The sequence below is a fragment of the Acartia tonsa genome, chromosome 6 (assembly GCF_053477335.1).
Source record: "Acartia tonsa isolate MP-2025a chromosome 6, ASM5347733v1, whole genome shotgun sequence".
Taxonomy (NCBI): Eukaryota; Metazoa; Arthropoda; class Copepoda; order Calanoida; family Acartiidae; genus Acartia; species Acartia tonsa.
Window position 1 is genome coordinate 47,360,740 of NC_137265.1, and position 21,399 is coordinate 47,382,138.

Genomic DNA, 21,399 nt, shown 5'->3' on the forward strand with positions numbered 1-21,399 from the left:
AAAAAATAATTTCAATTTACATCTAAGGGCTCTGTAATATTCGAAGGGGAATGGAGGGACTAGAAAAATAGCTTAAGACCATCCTAAGAGTTCAAAATCTAAAATAAAATAGCCTAAAACCATCAGATGACCAATTTGTAGCTCTCCTAAAACATTAAACCCAATCGGTTCAGTGGTTACTTGGATCTTAAGGTTTAAACAAAAAAAACCTTACTATTTTATATATCAGGATTATAAAAAAATTAAGATTCGAACCACAAAACCTTTCCTAAAATTTTTCACGAAACCTTTCATAAAGAAATTTGTAAGATTTCCCAAACAACGGGAAACTTTATAGAGAAATTAAATTATTTACTTTTCTTTGGGAATAACATTTCCTATAACATATAAATTAACAAGTAACTTCCTGTGCACGCCAGGGTCTCATAATGATTGGGTACACGCCCCTAAACAAGAGATACATGTGCCCCATAATTGTAGATTTCCTTTCCCTATCATATTTATTCTCATTGGTTATGCTAACAATTAATTTTTGGTTGTTTATTTTAAATTTTTCGTTTTATTTGCATATAATTATACTAGCATCTATGCCCCTTACAGGCCTCTAGAGGCACTTTATTTGTTGTTGGGATGGGGGAGGGGATGTCGTCCCCCTAATAAATAGTATTAACATTCCCATTACCTCAGAGAATCTGCATTTTATAAAGGAGAACCATAACGGTTCGGAGTCAAATCTGTAGGCATTGTGTAGGCATGAAATTAAAATTGTAAAGAATTGTATAACTTATGTTAACTTTGTCCGAGTTTTACATCGGCATTAATAAGTAAATTAGGCATTCCTATTCTAAACCTATATATCTATCTATATATCTATATATCTACCCTATAATGCAAATAAAATAATTACATTATGACTTCAGTTGTTATAATATTAGCACAAAATTTTGACAGCGCTATCATCCACTATTTATTTTGTTATTGGTTTATCTTAAGATTTAGACGAACATCGCAGTACTTCTAATTATTATCCTTATAATTATGAAGATTGAATTTTTGAATATTATGATAAAAAATAAAATGTAATTAATTTTGAAAAGATATTATTTTGTATAAAAAAATGCCTCCATTTCTTCCCATGCCTAAGTCCTAATGTAGTGGTTTTTCTGATTACTTTAGCCTCAGGGTTACAGGGATCGGTATCTCAATATATTTTATTATAGAAAAATTCGAGAATGATTAATAATTCATCTTTAAAACTATTCTGCCTATAACATCTTACAATAAGAAATACTATGTTGCCTGAAACTTTTCTGAAAGTTAAAATAAATCATCATAAGCAATCTGACTGTATAATATACTAACAGCAGAAAAATATCCCAAACACAGTGGGATCTTTTGCCAAAAAACGGGACATTAAGGGTAGACAAAAGTAAACATCAATAAAAAAGCTTGTATTTGACGAAATGATGTAATTTCTTTTGCTTTAACTCAAAAATAACATAAATTTTGCTCCTGTTAACTTCTAATGTGCATTTGGTAAGTACGTCTGGCGGTTTTGGAGGAGCGAAGCTACCCTATTTTTAAAAAATCTATAAACCTTCATAACTTTAGTTAGGATAGGAATATTTTATCAAAATAAACGTCTATGTAAATATTTTTTCAATGCAAACAATGTTTGTGAACATGAATATAGCGTCAGGTGCACCCAATTCGAGTCCCGGCATTTTTAGGTAGGTCCAGTATAAGTAAAATAGGACACTTGTAAGGCATGTTTTCAGATATTTTTTTTACAGATATAAACAACAATAACATAATTTTCAAAACACTTTTGATTTTGTGTTTATACCTTTATTCTAAGTCTAGCTATTGTCATTTAAAGTTTGTATACGGAAATAAGAGAAATAACTTTCCGTCACATATTTTTTCTCTCTTGCATTACACAAAAAAGCTAACTTTTTACAATTTTTTTTACATATTTCTTCAATAGAAATATAAGTTGCTAATATGAGTAATATTTTGACCAATTTCATCATTATATTCATTACACAAAAAATATTTCTGTTTAGACGAAAAAATAACTAAGTGAATAATAATAAGTAAAAAACATCAATAATTTAATTAACCAATCAAATTCATCCAAATTCAGTTTTTAAAAAAATTGTAAACATTTCTTTTTCACAATAGACTATAAAATAGCTTTAAGATTGTTTTGAGGGGAATTCTTCTGATGTCTTCAACATAATATTTAATTATAATAAAAGATTTATTATCCTTTTTTTTCTCTAATCTTTTTTAAAACTGGCAACTAAATTGTCCGACATAAAATTTAAAAAGCGCGCGCAAATTAACCGGGTTTCAGGCTCTAGCAGACGGACTAAGGTAAAGTTAATATTACGGTGTGTAAACAAATACAAGAAAGTTATAATGATTCGAAAATATGAGGAAGACATTTTTAACATCATAATTGATAATCAATGTGAAAATATAGATAATTTAAGAATTATCCTTGGCGTAGATAGAAGTAGTAAAGATGAAAAATTGCTTAGGATTATAATTAAGAAATTCAAGCGTATGAAGTCGCAGAAACCTAAAGACACAATCTTAAGAGGCAACATAAAATATTTTTTAATTGATTTATTTATTTTAACGAGTATGCTCATATAACCCTTAAGACCACAATTTTCTATTTAGGTTTTAAAAAGAGAAATTAAAAAAATTGAGGGAGGGAGGTGGGTAGTTTTCTACTACGTTAATATAAAGAGATAACTCAAATTAAGAGATAATATTTTATTTGGAGCGAAGCTACTTTATAGTCCTAAATCAAAATAACATGATCTTAAATATCTTGGGTAAAAAAACATATCTACTCTCTAACTTGCTTTTTCTATTATTTAACTTTATTTTTTAAATGGACCATCCTTGTGGAATAAAAACTGTTGTCGTATTATTAAAAAATATTTTTGAATTTTGACCAGATTGGTTTATTGGAAAAGGTTTAAAAACAAGATTTATTGACTGTCCTAATGTAAACATACAAGAAAGTCCAGAAGTTGTTATAGAAGAAAGTCCTGGTTTTTTAACTCCACCTCCAGTTATCAAGATACAATGTAGCAATTCCAAAGTTTGGGTTGAACTGAGTAGGAAAACTAAGTTAAGAATAACAAATGATATAGTAGACTTGATAACCAAAGTTGCCTCTGAACGCCAAACTTCAAATTACGAGATTATACAATTTTTACATTTCAGGTGAAAAAGTACATATTAAAAATCAGAAAAAAAACTAGGCGCTTTACCCATTTCATTTTATTACAAACAAAAATTAATCAGTTGTTGAGATTTCTGTGTAGACAGACAGACTGTCAGACATCCTATGTTTTTTTAATAAAATTTAAACTGTCCATTCAATTTTAAACATTTGTTATTAACATAATTTGGTAGTAAAAAATTTAATACTATTAACCTAAACTTTTCCATTTATACAACAACATATTGTACTTTTTTATTATTCAAGATGTAAAACAAAAGCTGACAACAAACATGTGACTAAAAAGAAACTTTCAGTGCCTGCAACACAAGTTCTGCTGAATGATTTGAAAATCGGGAAAGGATCTTTTCAGAAAGTAAAAAAAATTTTAATCAAAGCGGACCTGAACATTTTGCCATCCTGGAAAAATATACACAAATTTAGAAGTTTAATTACACCAAAATATTTTTTTATAGAAGAAGAAATTGATGGAATGAATTTTTTCAAAGGAATCTTCTTTAGCTACACCGAATCAATCAAAATAACGTTGGAACAATTATGTAAACTAGAAAGAATTGATACAAGTAACAATCAAAAATGCAAGTTTTCTCTAAAATTTGGATTTGACGGCAGTGGCGGTAAAGGACAATTAAATATATTTTTTTAATATTAAGCAAATTCAACTTCATATCATAAAGAAAATATCGTTTTAGTATCAATTTTTAGTATAAACAAAAAAATATATTTGATTATTTAATATTAGGACACAAGATATTTTCTCAACTAAACAACGTTCAAACTGAAAATATAATTGTTTCATCGTTTTGTCCGCTGGAAATAACTGCAGAGAATGGGGATGTTCTGTGGAAACAGCGTATACCAAATTCAGAATTTTCGCAAAGACCAGTACAATTTTTATTAGGTAAATATTGCATGCATATTCGATTTAGAGGGGGGGGGGGGGGGGAGTTATGACATATTTGCACAAATAGTGTGCATAGGCTTTATCTTTGGACTGAGAGGATAGGTTATAAAAAAAAAATCATTTTAATGTGATGAATTGTCCTAAGTTCAAAACAATTTATCATATTAGAATAATTTTATTTTTATAACCTATCATCGCAGTCCATAGATAAAGCCTATGCACACTGTTTGTGCAAATGTGTCAAAACTTCCCCTCCCCCCTGATATTTGCAACATGTTTTTCAAGGGAGAAGATATAATTAATTTTTATCCCTACTTTAAATCTTTTAAGTGTTTTATATTTTTTTTAGGCAAAGAGACAAAAGAAAACGCAAAACATTTAAGCATTTTAGAAACTGAAAGACAGAGATTAGAAAATGATGGCCTTTTTATTCAAAACACACACTTTACAATAAAAACTGTAATACATTCTTTGGACCGAAAAGCTGCAAATTTATTTACTGCCCTTGGCGGCGCATACTGCAATATGTGTCATCTTTCAAAAGAAGAGGCAAAAAAAATACAAAATATTGAAGATGGAATGCCTATAACTAGATCTCTAGTTGATACAATATCAATATTAGAGTTATTAACAACGGATGATGGTATTCTACAAATAACACCTAATGATTATGCTAACAGAGCAGGTGTGATGGGTCAACCTATAAACCAAGTTGATAGCCATGACTTCCAAGTCCTTCATTCAGTCTTGAGAACTTTTTGGGTTTTTGCACATGTCTGTGTATGCCTTAGTGCGGGTTCAAAGATATGGTCACAATCACAGTACAAAAATCCAAATTTAAGAAAAGTCCAAGAAATGAAAAATACAATAAGAAAAAAATTAGATGCACTTGGGGTGAAGTGGGACTTTGTAGATAGTGTGGGACATGGAGGCACAACAACAACTGGAAATACAGTAAGACGTATATTGCATAACCCTGATTTAAGAAAAATTTTTACAGAAAATATTCAAGACCCTGCTGACAAAGAAAATGCTGAAAATTTTGGACATTTACTTTCATGGATACTACGAATTATGTCATCAGGACAAAAAGTAAACATAGAAAAATATTCTGAACTATGTATGTCTCTATATCGTCTTTTAGTTCTGAAATTTAGTTGGGTATCAGTGACCCCAACCCTCCACAAGCTTTTGGCCCATTCAGCTGAAGTCATGGAAATGAATGGGGGTTTAGGTTTAAAAAACCTGAGCGAGGAAGGACTTGAAACAATAAACAAAACTCTACGGGAGGTTAGACTTAAATTATCTAGAAAAACAAGCCAAAAGGATAATTTAGTTGACTGTGCAAACCACATATGGATAAGATCAGGAATATACATATATTAAAATTTAAAACATATTTACAATAAAAAAAAACAAAGTTAAAGGTAGATTTTGATAATGTTTACAAATTCAAATGTAGAAAATTGTTTGTTATTAAGACTGTAAACTAGACCATTTTTTTTTCTTTCATTTACCCATCCTTACATTCCTGATTTGTTTTAGATTAAAGTTTCAACTAATTAATTTTATATTTGATTTTTATTCTTATTTGGTGAATATACATGTCACGGTTATAATATATGAATTATTTTAGATCCAATTATTGCATTTGAAAGGCAAAAAGGTCTTCCAGTGTGCAAAATCTGCAGAGAAATAGGCCACGCTGCAAAAAATACTAGCTGTCCTAGTAAAGTTGACCATATCCTAAGGTTAAATGACTCCAACAGCCTAGAATCTTATTTTGTTTAACTAAAATCACAATTGTATCATCATTTTATATTTGGTAATAGATTATGCTTCTTATAAAATACATTTATACTTGTAAATCTGAAGAAACTATTATTAAAAGCGAAGCTTTTCTATAAGTAGGGTCAGTCCGTCCATCCGTCGTTCTGTACGTCTGTCCATTACAGTTAGAATTTTACATTAATTTAAACAGGTCAGAATTGTCCTATCGATTTCAAACTTTGTATGCTAATTCCTATATCAGTTAGACTTAGACTAAGAAAGTGCAGCAACTCTTTACTCGTTACCAGATGACTTTTTACTGTTGCAAAACTTAAACAAATTTAAATTTCTGCTGGACAAAAACCAGTTAGAAATACAAAATTTTTTAGAACACATGAAATTTAGCAAATTTAATTGCTAAAATAAAAGTATTTGAAGGCCATCTTTATTAGACGACTCCTTTAACCCTTAAATGTCCATTAAGACCGCGAGAACGGCAAAAATCGTTAAAAATCACGCCAACGGCGGCAAATAACGGCGTAACGGTTGGCCGGAGGCAAATAATGCAGAAGTAAAGAAAGATCCGCCTCAAAAAGTTTGAAAACATTGCAGAGATGACTTTGGGCTCTAAAATGACTCCTTCCCCCTCTAACGGGGGAAAATTTGAAATTAACAAGAACGAAATTGTTCAAACCATGCAATGTAAAATGCTCAATTACTCAAAAACGGACAAGAGGCCCCAGGTTGTGAAAACTGTTTTATACACAATACATGTTGTATATTGATATTATTATTGCAAAACCCGGGGCCTCCTGTCCGTTTTTGTGTAAAATGGAGAAAACTGATTTTTAGGGGTTAAAAATCTTAATATTTTTGGTGAAATTTTCTCACAAAATGTCAATTTACCCCACCAAAAAAATATTTTTTTAAAATTTTTCTTTAATTAGACATTGGTACAGGTATCTGAAAAGTACCTCAATCAAAAATTATTTTCATAAGATAAACATAAATGTATTTTTTGATGCTTTGAAAAAATTGTGTAAAAAAATCTGGAAAATCATCAAAACTGAAAAGAAATTTTTCACTACCTTTTTTAAAAATGGCATAAATCCGCCAAAAATGAATATTTTTTAAAAATTTCTTTTCTAGCTGTCTACTTACAGCCATTATTAATTCCTAGGATAGATAAAAGTCGATTTTAGAATTTTTTGGATGTCCCGTTTTTTGGCAAAAGATCCCACTGTGCCAAAACAATCCCGAGATATGAATAGATTATCAAATAGCCTAAAACCACCCATTGTAAAGATTCTCATAAATTTTTAACTCCATCTGTTATAAAGAAACTTTACTTTTTATTAAGGATTGATAAATTGACTGGTAAAATGTCTTTTATTTTTTTTCAGTGACCTAATCCCCTCTTCCCTGACAAATTAGTCTCTCCTGCGCTTTGCAGTGCAATTTTCATTCAACTGGAAATAATAATGTTCATTTCTCTTCACTTCCTCAAAACTTACCACGTTACACAGACATACAGACAGACCGACGGACAGACTGACAGACTGACAGACAAACAAACAAACAAACAAACACACATACAGACTTTCAGAGTTATTTTATTTCCGTCTGAGAGTTCCCTCTCCCCTACTCTCCTACCTTTTTTGTCTCCCCCTAATTTTCCCAACGACCCCCTTTTTTATATTTTCCCCTACTTTCTTTAGGAAATCCAGGGATAGGACCATAGGTGTAATAAAATCTTTAACCCTTTCTTCCTCCTTTATCTATCACAATCCAAACGCAGAATTTTAAATTTGAGACAGGGGAAAAGATACTTTTGCCGTTGTACTATCCCTGCATTCCTGTAGAAGTGTCTCATACTTTATGAAACTTACTTCCCCTCCCCCCCCCCCTCCGTGGTAAACCCCTTTTACTTCCTTTATCTTTACAGGGCTACAGATATCATGTTTGTCTAAGCTATTTTATTTGCTTTAAAAGATAGTATGAATTTTATAGAAGATAGATTAAGAATGAATTAGTACAATATTAAGGCGCCAACGGACAAGATAAAAAAGGGGGTGGGATAATTCTTTCTAATTTAACCCCTTAATTCCTACTACTTACCTTTCCCCCTTTCTTACGTTTGTCCGATGTCCCCTGTAGTTTTTAAGATGGGCCTGGGTATATGGCAACTAGTGTTTATATAGCAAATTAAGAATAATGCATTTGAAACAATATTAGCCTATGTCACATATTAAAACTCCAGGTTATAAAGGTTATGTTTCTTGTTTCAAAGGACTGTTATTATAATTTATAATAAAATTTATATTCTTAAATATTTTTATTAGATAGAGTAAGTCTTTTTGGATAAACTTAAGATTTTTTTTTCTGTCAAAATAAGTAAAAAGTTATTAAAGTTTGGTCAAATAAAGGTTTAAGAATGTTTAACTATCATTTTATTTTATAAGCCATGGTTTATTCAAATAATTTGTTTCTGATAATGCTTTATTTTACTTGTTGCTGGAATAACACACCATTAAGCACTATTTCCCCCTAAGCCCCTTTGCCTTCCCCTTATTCTCCGTCTCTCACCTGTGCAACTTAAGGAGAAGGAGAGACCATCTGCCTTACTTATACAGACTTGGCTTGTAGTAAACTAAGCCCAAAATATGTTTTTGATACTTATTTTATATTAAACAAATACAGTATAAAAATATAATTACTCATTTTATGATAAATATAGAATTTTGCTTAATAAAAATTGCGATCAATTATTTTTTTGTGCCTTCTTTATCATTTCAAAAAATGCCGACTGCCTGACTTTACAACAAGGCGTAGGTTACCTCCAGCGAATTTTCAGTTCGTAGATTTTCTTCCTTCTCTCCCCTTTTTGTCTTAACTCCCTTTCCCCTTTTTCTCTTTCTCATACACAGCTAAATTTTAAGCTTAAGTTAGTTTTAGTTAAAAATTCATAAGAAAATATGCTTATGTAAATAATATTAATAGTTACAAAAAAAACATTTATCTGTTAAAATTAAAGTGAATAAATACCAATCCTAAATTTTTGAGTGATACTAGTTTATTTTGAAAATAAAGTGAGAGAAAAGTATAAACTTCTTAAGGTTTAATTTGTTATGCTTGTAAAAACGAATTTATATGTTAAAAACATGTTTTTTTTGCCACTGAAATGTGTAAAAAAAATTCAGAAAAACTTACTAAATATTTAAAAAAAACACAAAATAATAATTTTTAATAGACTAGGTCATAAATAAAAAACTAAGGTTTAAAGGGTTAGGTTTTCAGTTCTTTCAAAAGCATTTCAATTGAAACTTTTAAAAAATAGGTGGGGGGTGGGGGGTGGGGGGAGTACATTAACAAACATTCTAGAAAGCTAAAAATTCATATATAGCTTCCTCAATAAATATATATTATGAATTAATAATAAAATCAAATAAAAAATTTGTTCAAAAATCGGATCATGTTACTTGTCGATGCAGCGCTGCACTTACAAGTAACATGTTTAACTTTGCTGCACTTACAAGTAACATGTTAAAGGGAGATTAAAAAAGGAGATAGGCAGACAATGTTAGTTATATTTTTTATTGAAAATAAGCTTTTTAGTCATTTCTAAAGAACTTCAAAACCCCAAACAACTTCCTTCATCCTTCATCTTGAACCTTCTTACAAAGTTATTTGGATGAATACATGTGGAGGGATCGCTATAATGATAATGTATTTTACAATTTGTGCAACCAGATTGCTATTCAATATCATGTGTAATTATTTAATAATATTTTTGCATATATTCAAAACCATTACTAATAAATGTTTAGCTAACGAATTAATCTTAATTGTTTCTATTTATGATTATATTAGCATCTCTATAGGGAATGGAGCGGGGATATTGCTGCATCTACAAGTAACATGTATGAGTTTGCTGCATCTACAAGTAACATGTGATAAGCGCTGCATCGACAAGTAACATGATCCCAAAAATCTTTAAAAGAAATATTAAGTTGAGTTTTAGAGAAATATTAGGACTTTTTTATTATTTGGTACGTGGTCTAATATGCATAATACATTATTAATAATAATAATGTTAGCATATATCGGATCTAACAAACGTATCTTATTTCAGCAAAACATGATAAAACTTTATCATACCTTACACAGCAGTAAAAATTAATGGGTATTTTTCATCTTAAGAATATCTGTTTGGACAGTTACAAACAATTTTAGAAAAATATTGTATACTAGTATGCAGATAAAACAATACAAATTGTCTAATTGATGATCATTTGATAAATGAAAAGAAAATCTTTTTTTTTTTTTTTAATATTGATTTCTAGGGTTAAAAAGAAAAGTGTTACAAAATTTTGTATTTTAAATAGTCTTTTTGATGTAAAATATGAATATCTTAGTTAATTGATTCTTTTTTTGCTTACAATCATTCGTTGAAACCACAAGATTGTTAAATTATTTAAGTCTAGCCAGATAAATCAAGATTTTGACCATTTTAAAACTTAAATTTTCAAAAAAGGAATTTTGCTTGCTAAAAATGAATGTAAAATATACTTATTTAGTTTGCTAGCATGTAACTCGTTTGTTGGTCAGTTCGTTTATCTAGTAGGAGGAAAGGAAATTCGATAAGAGGTGGAAGGGGGGATACTTTATCTTAGCCCGCTGCAAGTTTCACTGCAAGATCCAATAAATAAGTTATCTATTTCGCTAAAATACAATTTTAGTTATTTTGTATGAGTTCAAAGTTGATATGGATTACAGTTTAACCCTTTATTGTTTATCAGCCAAGGACCACCCTTAATCAACCCTATTTAGTAAGTAGCGCAGCTACTGTATAGATAGGATGTTTCCGTCCGTCATTGCTGGGAATTTACTGGGAATGTATTTGTGATAAAATGTTTGTAAAAAAAGCCTAAATCCACCTTAGACAAAATAAAAAAGCTTTAAACCATCCCAGGATTTATCTAAAGATTCAATAGAATTATAAACTTCAGTGGTTAGAGAGTTCTTAACGTTCAAAAATAGGATAGCTGCGCTACTGAATATTATTATCCTTGTTAATTGTTTAAAAATGTGCCACTCCCCTTATTTGGTTTAAGATTTAATCCTGTCCAGGATTTTATATTTTTATGGCTCAAATAAAAATACAGGACAAAATCAATGATAAAGCTTTAGAATAATTCAATAAAAATTATTAAAACTGCATTAAGAATTTGATTACCTATACAGGATCTTTAATTTAAAAAAATATTGTTTTTTCTCACTTATGTCTACAAATCCTATTATAGAAAGTGTTTTTAGTCTGAAGCGTAAGATTTCTAAAACTACTGAACCGATAAAGTTCTCCATTTTAGGGAAGCTTTACATAGTCCCGGGATGGTTTTGGGCTATTTAATTTTTCATAATTAGGTCTTAGGGTGGATTTAGACTAGTTTACTGTCATTCTCTAACATTTAGAATATAGAGCTGCTAGGTTATAAAGAAGAAAAATTATATGACACTAAGGAATGATTTTTCTAAACTGTTTTTAAAATGCGCTTAGCAATTATACAATACATACTTTAGCACATTTATTTGTTTAAAACGTTTTTTCTTCAAATTAAAGTTTGACAGATGTAAATTGTTGTTATTGCAACAAATATCAAGAATATCAAATTTCAAATAGTTATTTTACTGTTAATAAAACAAGTATGTTATTGTCCATATTAATGGATGTAAAATATACGTGGATATTATGACTGCTTACTTAAATAGAACTCGTTTAATTGGCAGTTTGTTCATCCATTAGGTGTTCATTTAAAGGAGGTGGAAGGGTGTAATTTTTATTTAAGCCTGCTGCAAGTTTTCTTTTATTGGAGAACATAAAAATCTGGGGTAAGATCCAAATAATAATGTATCGATTTTAACAATTATAATTAAAAAGACCTAAGCTGGATCTTTAAATCATTTTGCTGGTGAGCCAGATCGGAGTGAGCCGGATTTTAGCCAATCACAGCGCTGCATTTAATAAAATGCTGTGCTCTTATTGGTGGAAAGTTGGCTCACCCCGATCTGGCTCACCACTAAAATGATTTAAAGATCCAGCTCTTATGACTTTTGACTGGCGGAAACATTTTATGAAAAACTAATGTTAATATTAACATTGTTTTAGAAGTATGATATCTCAACTATAGTGATTTTAAAGAGTAGCTTTGCTTCTGTTAGAAAAATATTCTTAATTTTCCTTCTTTTTGTTTTGAATGATAAAATAACAATTTTATTCATTTATTTTAAAGATAAAGTACTTACATTACATATTTACTTTAAGAAAAGGATATGTCCATAAGTAGCACAGCAATAATGAACTAAACAATGTTTTAGATAAAAAGAACAGTATACTGGTATTTATAAATCTATTCAGTCACCATTCTCTTACTGTCTTAATGACATCCTTAGTGTAAAGTAACAGGATGTCTGTTTGTTTGTACGATCGGGTTCTCCTTTACATTGTAGCTTCTCATAGGTCTTGGGATGGAATTATAACTTTTTTGGGGGGAGGGTACCACACCATTCGAAGAAATCGCCCCTAGAAAAAAATTAACCCCCTAAAATTAAAAAAATAATTACTCTTTAAATTTAAAATTGGGTTATTTAATTCAACATTCCCCTCCTTGTAGCCGCTAGTAGACTATAGAGTAGCTAATCAACTAATAAAGAGATGCAATCTACCCAGAAGTATGTAAGATATTTAACCGAAGAAAAGGATGATTATGTCCATAATCAGATATAAAAACAGTATAATGGAATCCAGTGGTAAATTAAAAGGCCTACAAACGGACGTACTTACTGAGATAGATTATATAGTAGCTGCTCAACTAATAAAGAGATGCAATCTACCCAGAAGTATGTAAGATATTTAACCGAAGAAAAGGATGATTATGTCCATAATTAGATATAAAAACAGTATAATGGAATCCAGTGGTAAATTAAAAGGCCTACATACGGATGTACTTACTGAGATAGATTATATAGTAGCTGCTCAACTAATAAAGAGATACAATCTATCCAAAAGTATGTAAGATATTTCACCTAACGAGCAAGAAATATTAGAATTAGTGGAAATTATAGAACTCAGGGATTAGGGATGTTGCACATTGAGAAAAACTAGTTGGCCAATATTTTTTCGCCATTGCAGTTAGCAGATTTGCAAATGGTTGTATACTTGAATGGTAAAAAAGTTGTATGTTAAATTTTTTTATTCAGTTGCCATATCCCTCTCCCTGCTAGGAATTTGAAAGAGTTTTGCAGCTGTTCAAATTATTGCGTTCCAATTTATGTCAATTACAGCTGAATATTATTAATTTATTTACAATTTTAATGAAATGTTATTTTAATAATGACCTTATTACCTTGATAGAAAGCTTTTAACTTAGCCTATGACTCATACTAAGCTTCCCTAAAGAGCTCAAATTAAATTTGTTTTAAATATTTTGATAGACTGATAGACATGATATCCTACTACTATGCATTATTTTGATTTTACTATACAAAACCTGCAGTCCGTCATTATGTATAGCATGTTACGCTAAATGACTGTAAAGTTCATGTTTTTAATTTTTTGAAATACCTGCTATAAAGGGTCTTTTTTGCTTTTTGTCATTAATTAAATATTGTACATAATTGGACTTTTATTAGACAATAAAAGTAGTCTTAACTAATACTATTAAAAACCTAATCTAAAACCTAATTAAATGTGCAAAAATTAACTATTTTTCCGGCAAAAAATGAAGTTTATTCATGTGTAACATAATTTATTATTTCCTACTAGTTTTAAATATTAATAGTTTTGTAGCGTAGCTTACTAGCTACTCTATAATTAGGGTTTGTCTGTACGTACATGTTTGCTTTGAATATTTACTACATCGTCCTTGTTTATTGGTAGAATTTGGGATAACTTTTGTAAAAGACATTTATAACAAATATGCGTCAATTGCAATTAACTAAAATATGTAAAAGCCTTTGTCCTCCAAGCTGTTGTTAGCTTTGCTACTTATGGACATAATTATCCTTGTAGTTTTACTGAGTTATTTGAAAAGATTTCCTTTTTTGAAGCATTCTAAAGAATAGACATGTCAAAATTTATATTCCTGAGGTGAATTCTTAAAAAAAACTTTTGCCTCACTAAAATTATCCCCTCTAAATTTTTAGTTTGCCTCACTGATTTTGGTGGGGCAAAAGTTTTAAAGAATTCACCTCTGAAATGGATGTATAGTATATTATGACATTGGAAAAATTGTCGTTAAATTAGGTTGCTAACATGGATATTACTTATTAGCCTAGTTTATCCAATAGGAGGGGAGAGTATGGGCAAAGGAGGTGGGGTAGATCGTTATTTTAGCCCACTACAAGTTTCATTTTAATAGAATATATGATAATCTGGTTTAAGGTCCAAGTAATAATAAATCCATTATTTCTGGACTGAGATATGTCAACTGTAGATAAACTTTTATGTCTCCATATTTTTAATTATTTCTATTTTTGTACAATTTATAAATTTGTGTCTCAAAATATGTTTCTTCTATACATTTTCAATAATCTCCAACCCTGCGGGATGTTAATCGACCTAACCCTTTGGCTTTTCTTATATTATTTCATATTTATTTATTGTACTGTTTTTTTTATCAAGGAAAAAATTGTACCTTTTAGTTTTAACCGGTTAAATTCTGATTATTAAGGTCATTAGATTCTTATTCTAAACGGTTGGAAAATTAAGTTTTAGGATGATAAGCTAAATAACAACCTTTAGAATTATTCATGGTAATATTATGTAACCGATTATGCAAAAAATATGCTTAAAATATAAAATTTTCGTCGGCTAATCATTATTCTTGAGATCAAATGTATTGTCTTGTTTTCTACATACAGAGTTTTAAAATTAAATCAGTTGTAGTTTGATTGGCTGAATGTTACAGCAAGGCATAAAAGTTTTTTATTTAAATGAAATATTTCCTAATGAAAATATCCGATTATAGACATTTATTTCTATTCATTTTACAACCTTTTGAGAGGAATGCCTTGATCCAGATAAATCTTTATTTTCAATGATTTAGTTTTGCACTTTGTGGCGAAAATTTTCAAGCAGCGCAGCTGCTTTATAATATTTTATTTCGTCCGTAGGTTTTTCAAAACAACAGACAGTCTTTATCACAAAAACTAATTATTTTATTTGTTTATAATGAAAAAAAAAATGAAATTCTATTGATTCTAAATGATTTTCCTCCTTATATTTTGACAACCACTTTATTACACATTTCATGTTTTATTTTGCTACGTTTTTTGTGACAGCTTTTGTTCTTGTTGAGTAAAAGTTTTCGTGTTTTGACAAGCATAACAATTTTTTTAATATAGATCTACATCCAAATCCATGTCTGAGGGTGCTGTTAATTTTTGCACTCCTGCAAAGAAAGAAAGGGAGAGTACCTGACCAATACGGCAAATTATCCTCTTTTCTGCCTATTAAAAAACTATATATTTTTACCCGGCACTTGCATTGCCTCTCCCCCTGTAAAGCGGGGTGGTCAGCTTGAACAAGTAGCCCTGTGTGTCTGTGTGTTAACACTTCCTTCCTACTCCCCCCCTCTTTGTATATACCTCTCCTTGTTCTCTTACATATGTGTTATACTAATAACACTACCAAGGAGTGTAGAATAAGAAAGGGGAATAGATGTGAAAAGTGAACTTTAAAGTGGTTGATCCAAAACAACCATTTATCTACCCCACCCCCCTTCCTTCTGTATAAAATTTCCCATGCTGCATAGGTAGTTGCCTTTAGAGGTGGGAGAAATCCGTTACACACACACACACACTCCGGGGGCGAGTTACAGCTCTCAACCATTACGTGTACACGGACATTACACCCCCCCGGCCCCCTCACACACACCCTTCCTATATTTTCACACACACACACACACACGCTGACTAAGTTTCTCCTCACTCACTGTAGTCCAGTTGTTATTAGAAACACACAGAATACAAGTGTGTGCGTGTGTTTAAAAATCTTAATTATGACACGGTTATCCTTGTGAAATAGTCTTAAAAAAATAAATAATAAACAAGTGAATATATGGAAAATAACAACTAATTATTAAAATGATAACAGTATAATTGTGAATTATAGAAAAGTGGCGCAATTTTGACACATTTTAGTTATCTTACATGAAAGTAAGGGAGCAAACGGTGAAAATTATGTTTTTACGGTGCTTGTAAAAATTTTGCAAACCGTCAAAAAAATTAATGTATCTTGAATGGGTGTTGTAATCTTAAATAATGTCTCACACAACCTATAATTATACACGAGACCGGCTGGGATTCGATCCCGACCGCGAGGAACGCCGTCTGGCCCAGTATGCCGGTGTTAATAACGGGCATAACGGTGCCGTCGTTCCGTCGCCAAAAGCAAACGGCGGCTCAAATGGCCATAAAAACGATTATGAGGATGATTTAATTGGTGGTATTTATGAAGAGAATCTTTCTAAATTTAAAGGTTTGTTTTTTAATATTTTTACTGGCATTTAAACTAATCTTTGATAGTTTTAAACCTAATGGACAAGAATGACAGTCGATTATATTCAATTATTAAATTCGGCAAATGAATGAAAATTTTAAAACAATAGACATTGTTTTAAAAAATGAACATTATGTAACACTTTAATTATATTAATTATTGTTTTTAATCGTTTGTCCTTAGATTTTAAGAATTCATTTTGATTTTACCCTTTGGAATTAGGAAATCCTACCCTGTTGAATTTTTTTGCTGTTATTTTATCAATCTTATTCATATTTAAGGTAGCTCTATTGTGTAGATATTGGTTTTTAGTAGTGTTAGATATTATTTCATTGTATATACGTCGATAAAATGCCATTGATTTTTAATCTTACTCATTCTAAGCTAGTGAATTTTATGTAAATAACATTTTGGATTCGACAGGGTTCATGTGTTATTATGTTTTGTAATCTATAAAGATAATCGTTGTATTTTGGCCGCGCCAGTTATGGATATATTTTTGTTCTTTGTAATCGCTGGTAGTAGCGTACACTCTGTAATTAGCTTAATATTGTTACTAGCATAAGTTTAAATGTCCTTGTTTTAAGCAGTTGTTGTTGCTAGGCCTCTATTAATATCTTGTAATTATTGCCGCTCTACTTATGGACATAATTATCCCTTTTTTAAAGCGTTGGTCGTTTCATAGTCCTTATTAAAAGCTAGTTATCGCTGCACTACTTTTGAACATTATTGTCCTGGTTATTGCAGCATACTTTTGGACTTATTGTTTTGTTAGCGTTGGATGTGTTACGCTTGTCAATAACTAGTGGTTATTGCTACTCTTCTTATGGATGTAATCGTCTTTAATTACTGGTAGTTGCGTGGTCCTTATCAATAGTTAAGGTACTTCTGGACAGTATTGTCCTAGTTATTGCTGCGCTACTTTTGGACATGATTATCCTTGTTTGTAGGCGCTTGCCATTTCATTGCCCTTATTAATAGTTAGTTATTGCTGCACTATTTATAGACATATTTGTCCTTGTACGTATTAAACTCTTGTATGACCCTTGTTATTAGCTTGTGATTGCAGCGCTTTCTTATGGACAAAATTATTCTTGTTTTGTTAGTATAAGTTGCGTAGTCCTTGTTATTTAATTGCTATTGCTGCTCTTCTTGTGGACATACTTGTCCTAGTAATACTCTCTTGTATCATCCTTGTTATTAGCTTGTTATTGCTGTTCTACTTATGGACATAGATATTCTTGTTTGTAATCACTGGTAGTTGCGTGGTCCTTATCAAACCTCATCTGTGCACTGGCGACTATCATAATCCTGGGGTAGAGATATGGATAGTAAATTAATCTTCCCCCAAAGGATTATATGTGAAATTATACCTTTGGTAGTTTGTAATGTCCTGCAGAGTAAACTTTGTCACTTTATCTAACTTAAAATACGCCTCAAAAATGTATTTTCTTTAAAAAGTTTGTTTGTGTTCTATTTGCGATCATAGTGATAGAAAATTAATCTACAACCAATTCTTTCCCCTTATATTTACAACTTACAAGAGTGTTACAAATATAAGAATTTACAGGAAGATTTAAAAATCATTTATATTGGAATTACTTTCCCAAACTGGTGGTCATGAATGATTTTTTTAAGGGCTATTCTTTTGCACAGAATCTTAAAAGTTGCAATGAAATTATTTACTTACTTTAGGGGGGTACGTAAAATCAAATTTAGGGCAATAACTGCCATTCACATTGCATTAATGTTAATAGTTATTAAGCACATCATAGAAAGCTTTCCACGGATATTAAAATGAAAAACTAAAAGATTAAAACCAGTTTTGTTAGCTGCATAATTTTTTAGCATGGCTGAGAACTGGTTCTAATCCAGGGGAAATTAATTGGTTTCAAAGCCTTATTGGATATGTTGTTATTGGTCTGAATTGACATATTTCAGTCGACACTAGGAATCATTTTATCTACTATAATATCAGCACCAAAGTTTAACTGGGTAAGCTGACAAAAATTGCACATCTAGGACGAATGAGACCTGCGCATTCATGCAACATTTAACACTGATACCATCTAAATAGGCAGGGCAGGATATTTCACCTCAAGATTAACTTGATTTCCTCCAAGTTATATTAATAATTCCCATCAACATTAACTTTGACTGAAGAAAAGTTGTAACTTTCATTAAATGTATTATTCTTAAACTTTTTGATAAAGATACTGGTATCCAAAGTTTAATTAACATAACCTTTCATTCGTGGGCTGAAAAACTTTAGGGACTTTATTGGGTAGCTTTGATTTGGGGTGTGCATCAATTCATCGTCTATTGTCATTTCCTTTAATGTTCCTGTTAATTATAGAGCAGCTTTGCCACATAGAAAATGGACATACAGAAAAAAAATTTACACCAAACATGTACATGAAAGAAAGTGATGGTTGGGGGGGGGGGGGGAGCTGAGAGGAAGTTAAATTTATAAAGGGCGTTAAAGAAAATTACTTACATTTAAAATTGGCTACAATTTTATATTCCTCCCCTTATTTATTTTACAGGGAGAAAGGGATAGTCCAATGGAAGATAACTATAATCCAATCCCCAATGAAAATAATATTAATATATCATATGAAATGGTAAGATAATACCTAACAATTTTGATGAGTTGTAAATTGGTAGGTATACTATTTTTCACATGTGCCTTATCTCTGAAAAATGTACAGCAACATGTTAAAATTTTCTCATCAAACGTCCAGAATTTTGGAGCCAGATTTATAAATGTTTTGTGGTAGAACTTTCTGTCTTATCATTATTCTAATTTAATAGAAAATCTAGGGGAGGGCACACTTATGTAGATATGACGTAATTTGGGATTTAAGGGCATTATAAACATTATTTTTGTTCTATTGAGGGGGATAATTTATGTTTATCTATCGTTTTTATGAATTAAAAGTGACTAAAAACTTAAATACCTGGTAAGAGTAATCTATAAGAGTTTATAACTTATTAACATACCTGTTTTTCTAGATTACGAGAGTTCAACTATAGCAACCCTCCCCCCTTTTCCACCTAAGTTATTAAATTTTCAAATATTCTAAACTGTTCACACAAATAGATATTAAAATCATTTCAATTAATGAAATTTAATTTCAATTATAAATTTGAATAAAGTTATAGAGTAGCTTCGCTTTAATCTAGTTGTGTGTGTACGAACATGTATATATTTATATATATATCTGCAGGGATCTAAAGGGATAAGACAGAGGCCGATAAATTGATGTACATCCCCAATAATGATACACAAAATAACACCGTCTGTGGATTAAAATTAGTGGTTGAAACTCTTGAATACTTAACTTAATGAATCTACAAATCAAAATTCATTGGAGTACCCAAAGTTGTGAAGCCAATAAGAAATTGTTGATATAAAACTTTGGTGACTAGTGTAATAAACACCAAACAGCCCATTGCCCTATCTCTCTGATATATCTGCTATGATAAATGTTCTACACCTCTTTAATTTAAAAATCATTGTTGAGTGGGCGCAAACTATTTGTATTTTCTACAATAAAAACTGGTATTTTAGGATTTTTTCAACACTTCAAAATACCTCTTTTTTTAAACCAGATACTGTTTAAAAGCTAAATAAACAATCCATGTTTACCAGAGAGGGAGGGGACATTGGAATATAAATTACATTAGGACCAAAACTTTTTTAGTTAGTTATCTTTTTAGTTGGTAAAAAACGTTGGGTACTTTTATTGATTTGGGATTGGTTGCAGATCAGTAATTTTCAACCTTTTTAACACTAATTCAATCTATAAAAGTTTTAATTTTTGTTTAGCATCATATGGGTTGTGCATCATTGTATATTCTTAAAAACTTCTGATGTTTTTTAATGGTTTACATAACTCTAAAAGGAATTAAACATGTTAATTTAGTATTTTTAGTATTCTTAAGTGTAAACAAATGTGTTTTTTCCTACCTTGTAGTTTTTTTTTGGTAAAGCCTAGATTAAATCGGAAATTGAAGCTTTTGCTCTTCTTCAGGATGAAGAAAATGGAATTAGCCGAAACAATTTGCTCCAAATCGTGCCAACATTTATATTAAATGTGTGTATTTGTATGTGTGAGTGTGTGTGTGAGTGTGTGTGTGTGAGTGGGTGGTATTTCAGATTTCATGCTTTCATTTCTTCCTTTCTATCATCTTCTCAATGCCCCCAGGGATAGAGGGATAGTGCAATGGAAGATTTCATTATTCCCAATCCACATTTTATCATACTGTGTGATTTTGGTACCTTATAAACATATAAGGATGATCTAGAAGATATTCTTAAAGTTAGAATAGGTAATATATCATCTTTCTTTCTGTTTTAATATTTATAATTCAGTTGTACCATCCCTGTCTATTTCAAAAGAGAAACCTGCTGTTAACAGTGTCTGTCAGTATGTCCATTTGTCCAGGGAATAAGCCGTGAACAATCATTTTGCTTATTATTCAGGTTTTAAATCAACATTTCTTATTATGTGTAAGAATTTCAGTAAGACAATGAAAGATAAATTGAGTACATCCCCATAACGATAGACAAAATTATCCTTCTGTAAAAGTTGGATGGAAAAGTTTGGACATTGTATGTTCTTACATTATTTTTAAGCCAACAAATGGTATATCAGGTTAAGAAAACTTTGGGAACTAGTATATTTTAGTCCAATGTCTCTTTAAATTTTAGGGTATAGTCCCTTGCGTGGCAACGCTCCTTAAGGGGCGATTCTTCGTTTTTTTCACAGTAGCTTTTCTCCTATTTCTAGCCCCTGCGGGGCCAATTGCCTAGCCCTGTGGGGCAATCACTTAACCCAATATAACCTAACCTTACCTAAAATAACCTATCAAAAGCCATTTTAAAAATACGACGAA

At 30.6% G+C, this 21,399-nt stretch overlaps 2 protein-coding genes across 51 annotated transcripts in view; one reads left to right on the plus strand and one right to left on the minus strand.

Moving 5' to 3' along the window:
* The window catches only part of Ced-12 (engulfment and cell motility Ced-12), a 260,223-nt gene that overhangs the window by 176,063 nt on the left and 62,761 nt on the right, over positions 1-21,399 (minus strand). The window lies entirely within an intron of this gene.
* shot (dystonin-like protein short stop) overlaps positions 1-21,399 on the plus strand; it is a 347,219-nt gene that overhangs the window by 117,050 nt on the left and 208,770 nt on the right. For 27 of the 47 annotated variants that reach the window (XM_080165116.1, XM_080165100.1, XM_080165134.1 and 24 more), the window contains exons 1-2: positions 8,893-9,055; positions 15,342-16,476. The exons of 18 other annotated variants lie outside the window; for them this stretch is intronic. In XM_080165116.1, coding sequence (XP_080021242.1) covers positions 16,260-16,476 — 217 coding nt within the window. In that variant the 5' untranslated portion in view covers positions 8,893-9,055; positions 15,342-16,259. Of the gene's footprint in view, positions 1-7,941; positions 9,056-15,341; positions 16,477-21,399 lie in introns of those variants that run through there. 2 more of the 47 variants (XM_080165130.1, XM_080165107.1) reach the window with 2 other exon arrangements.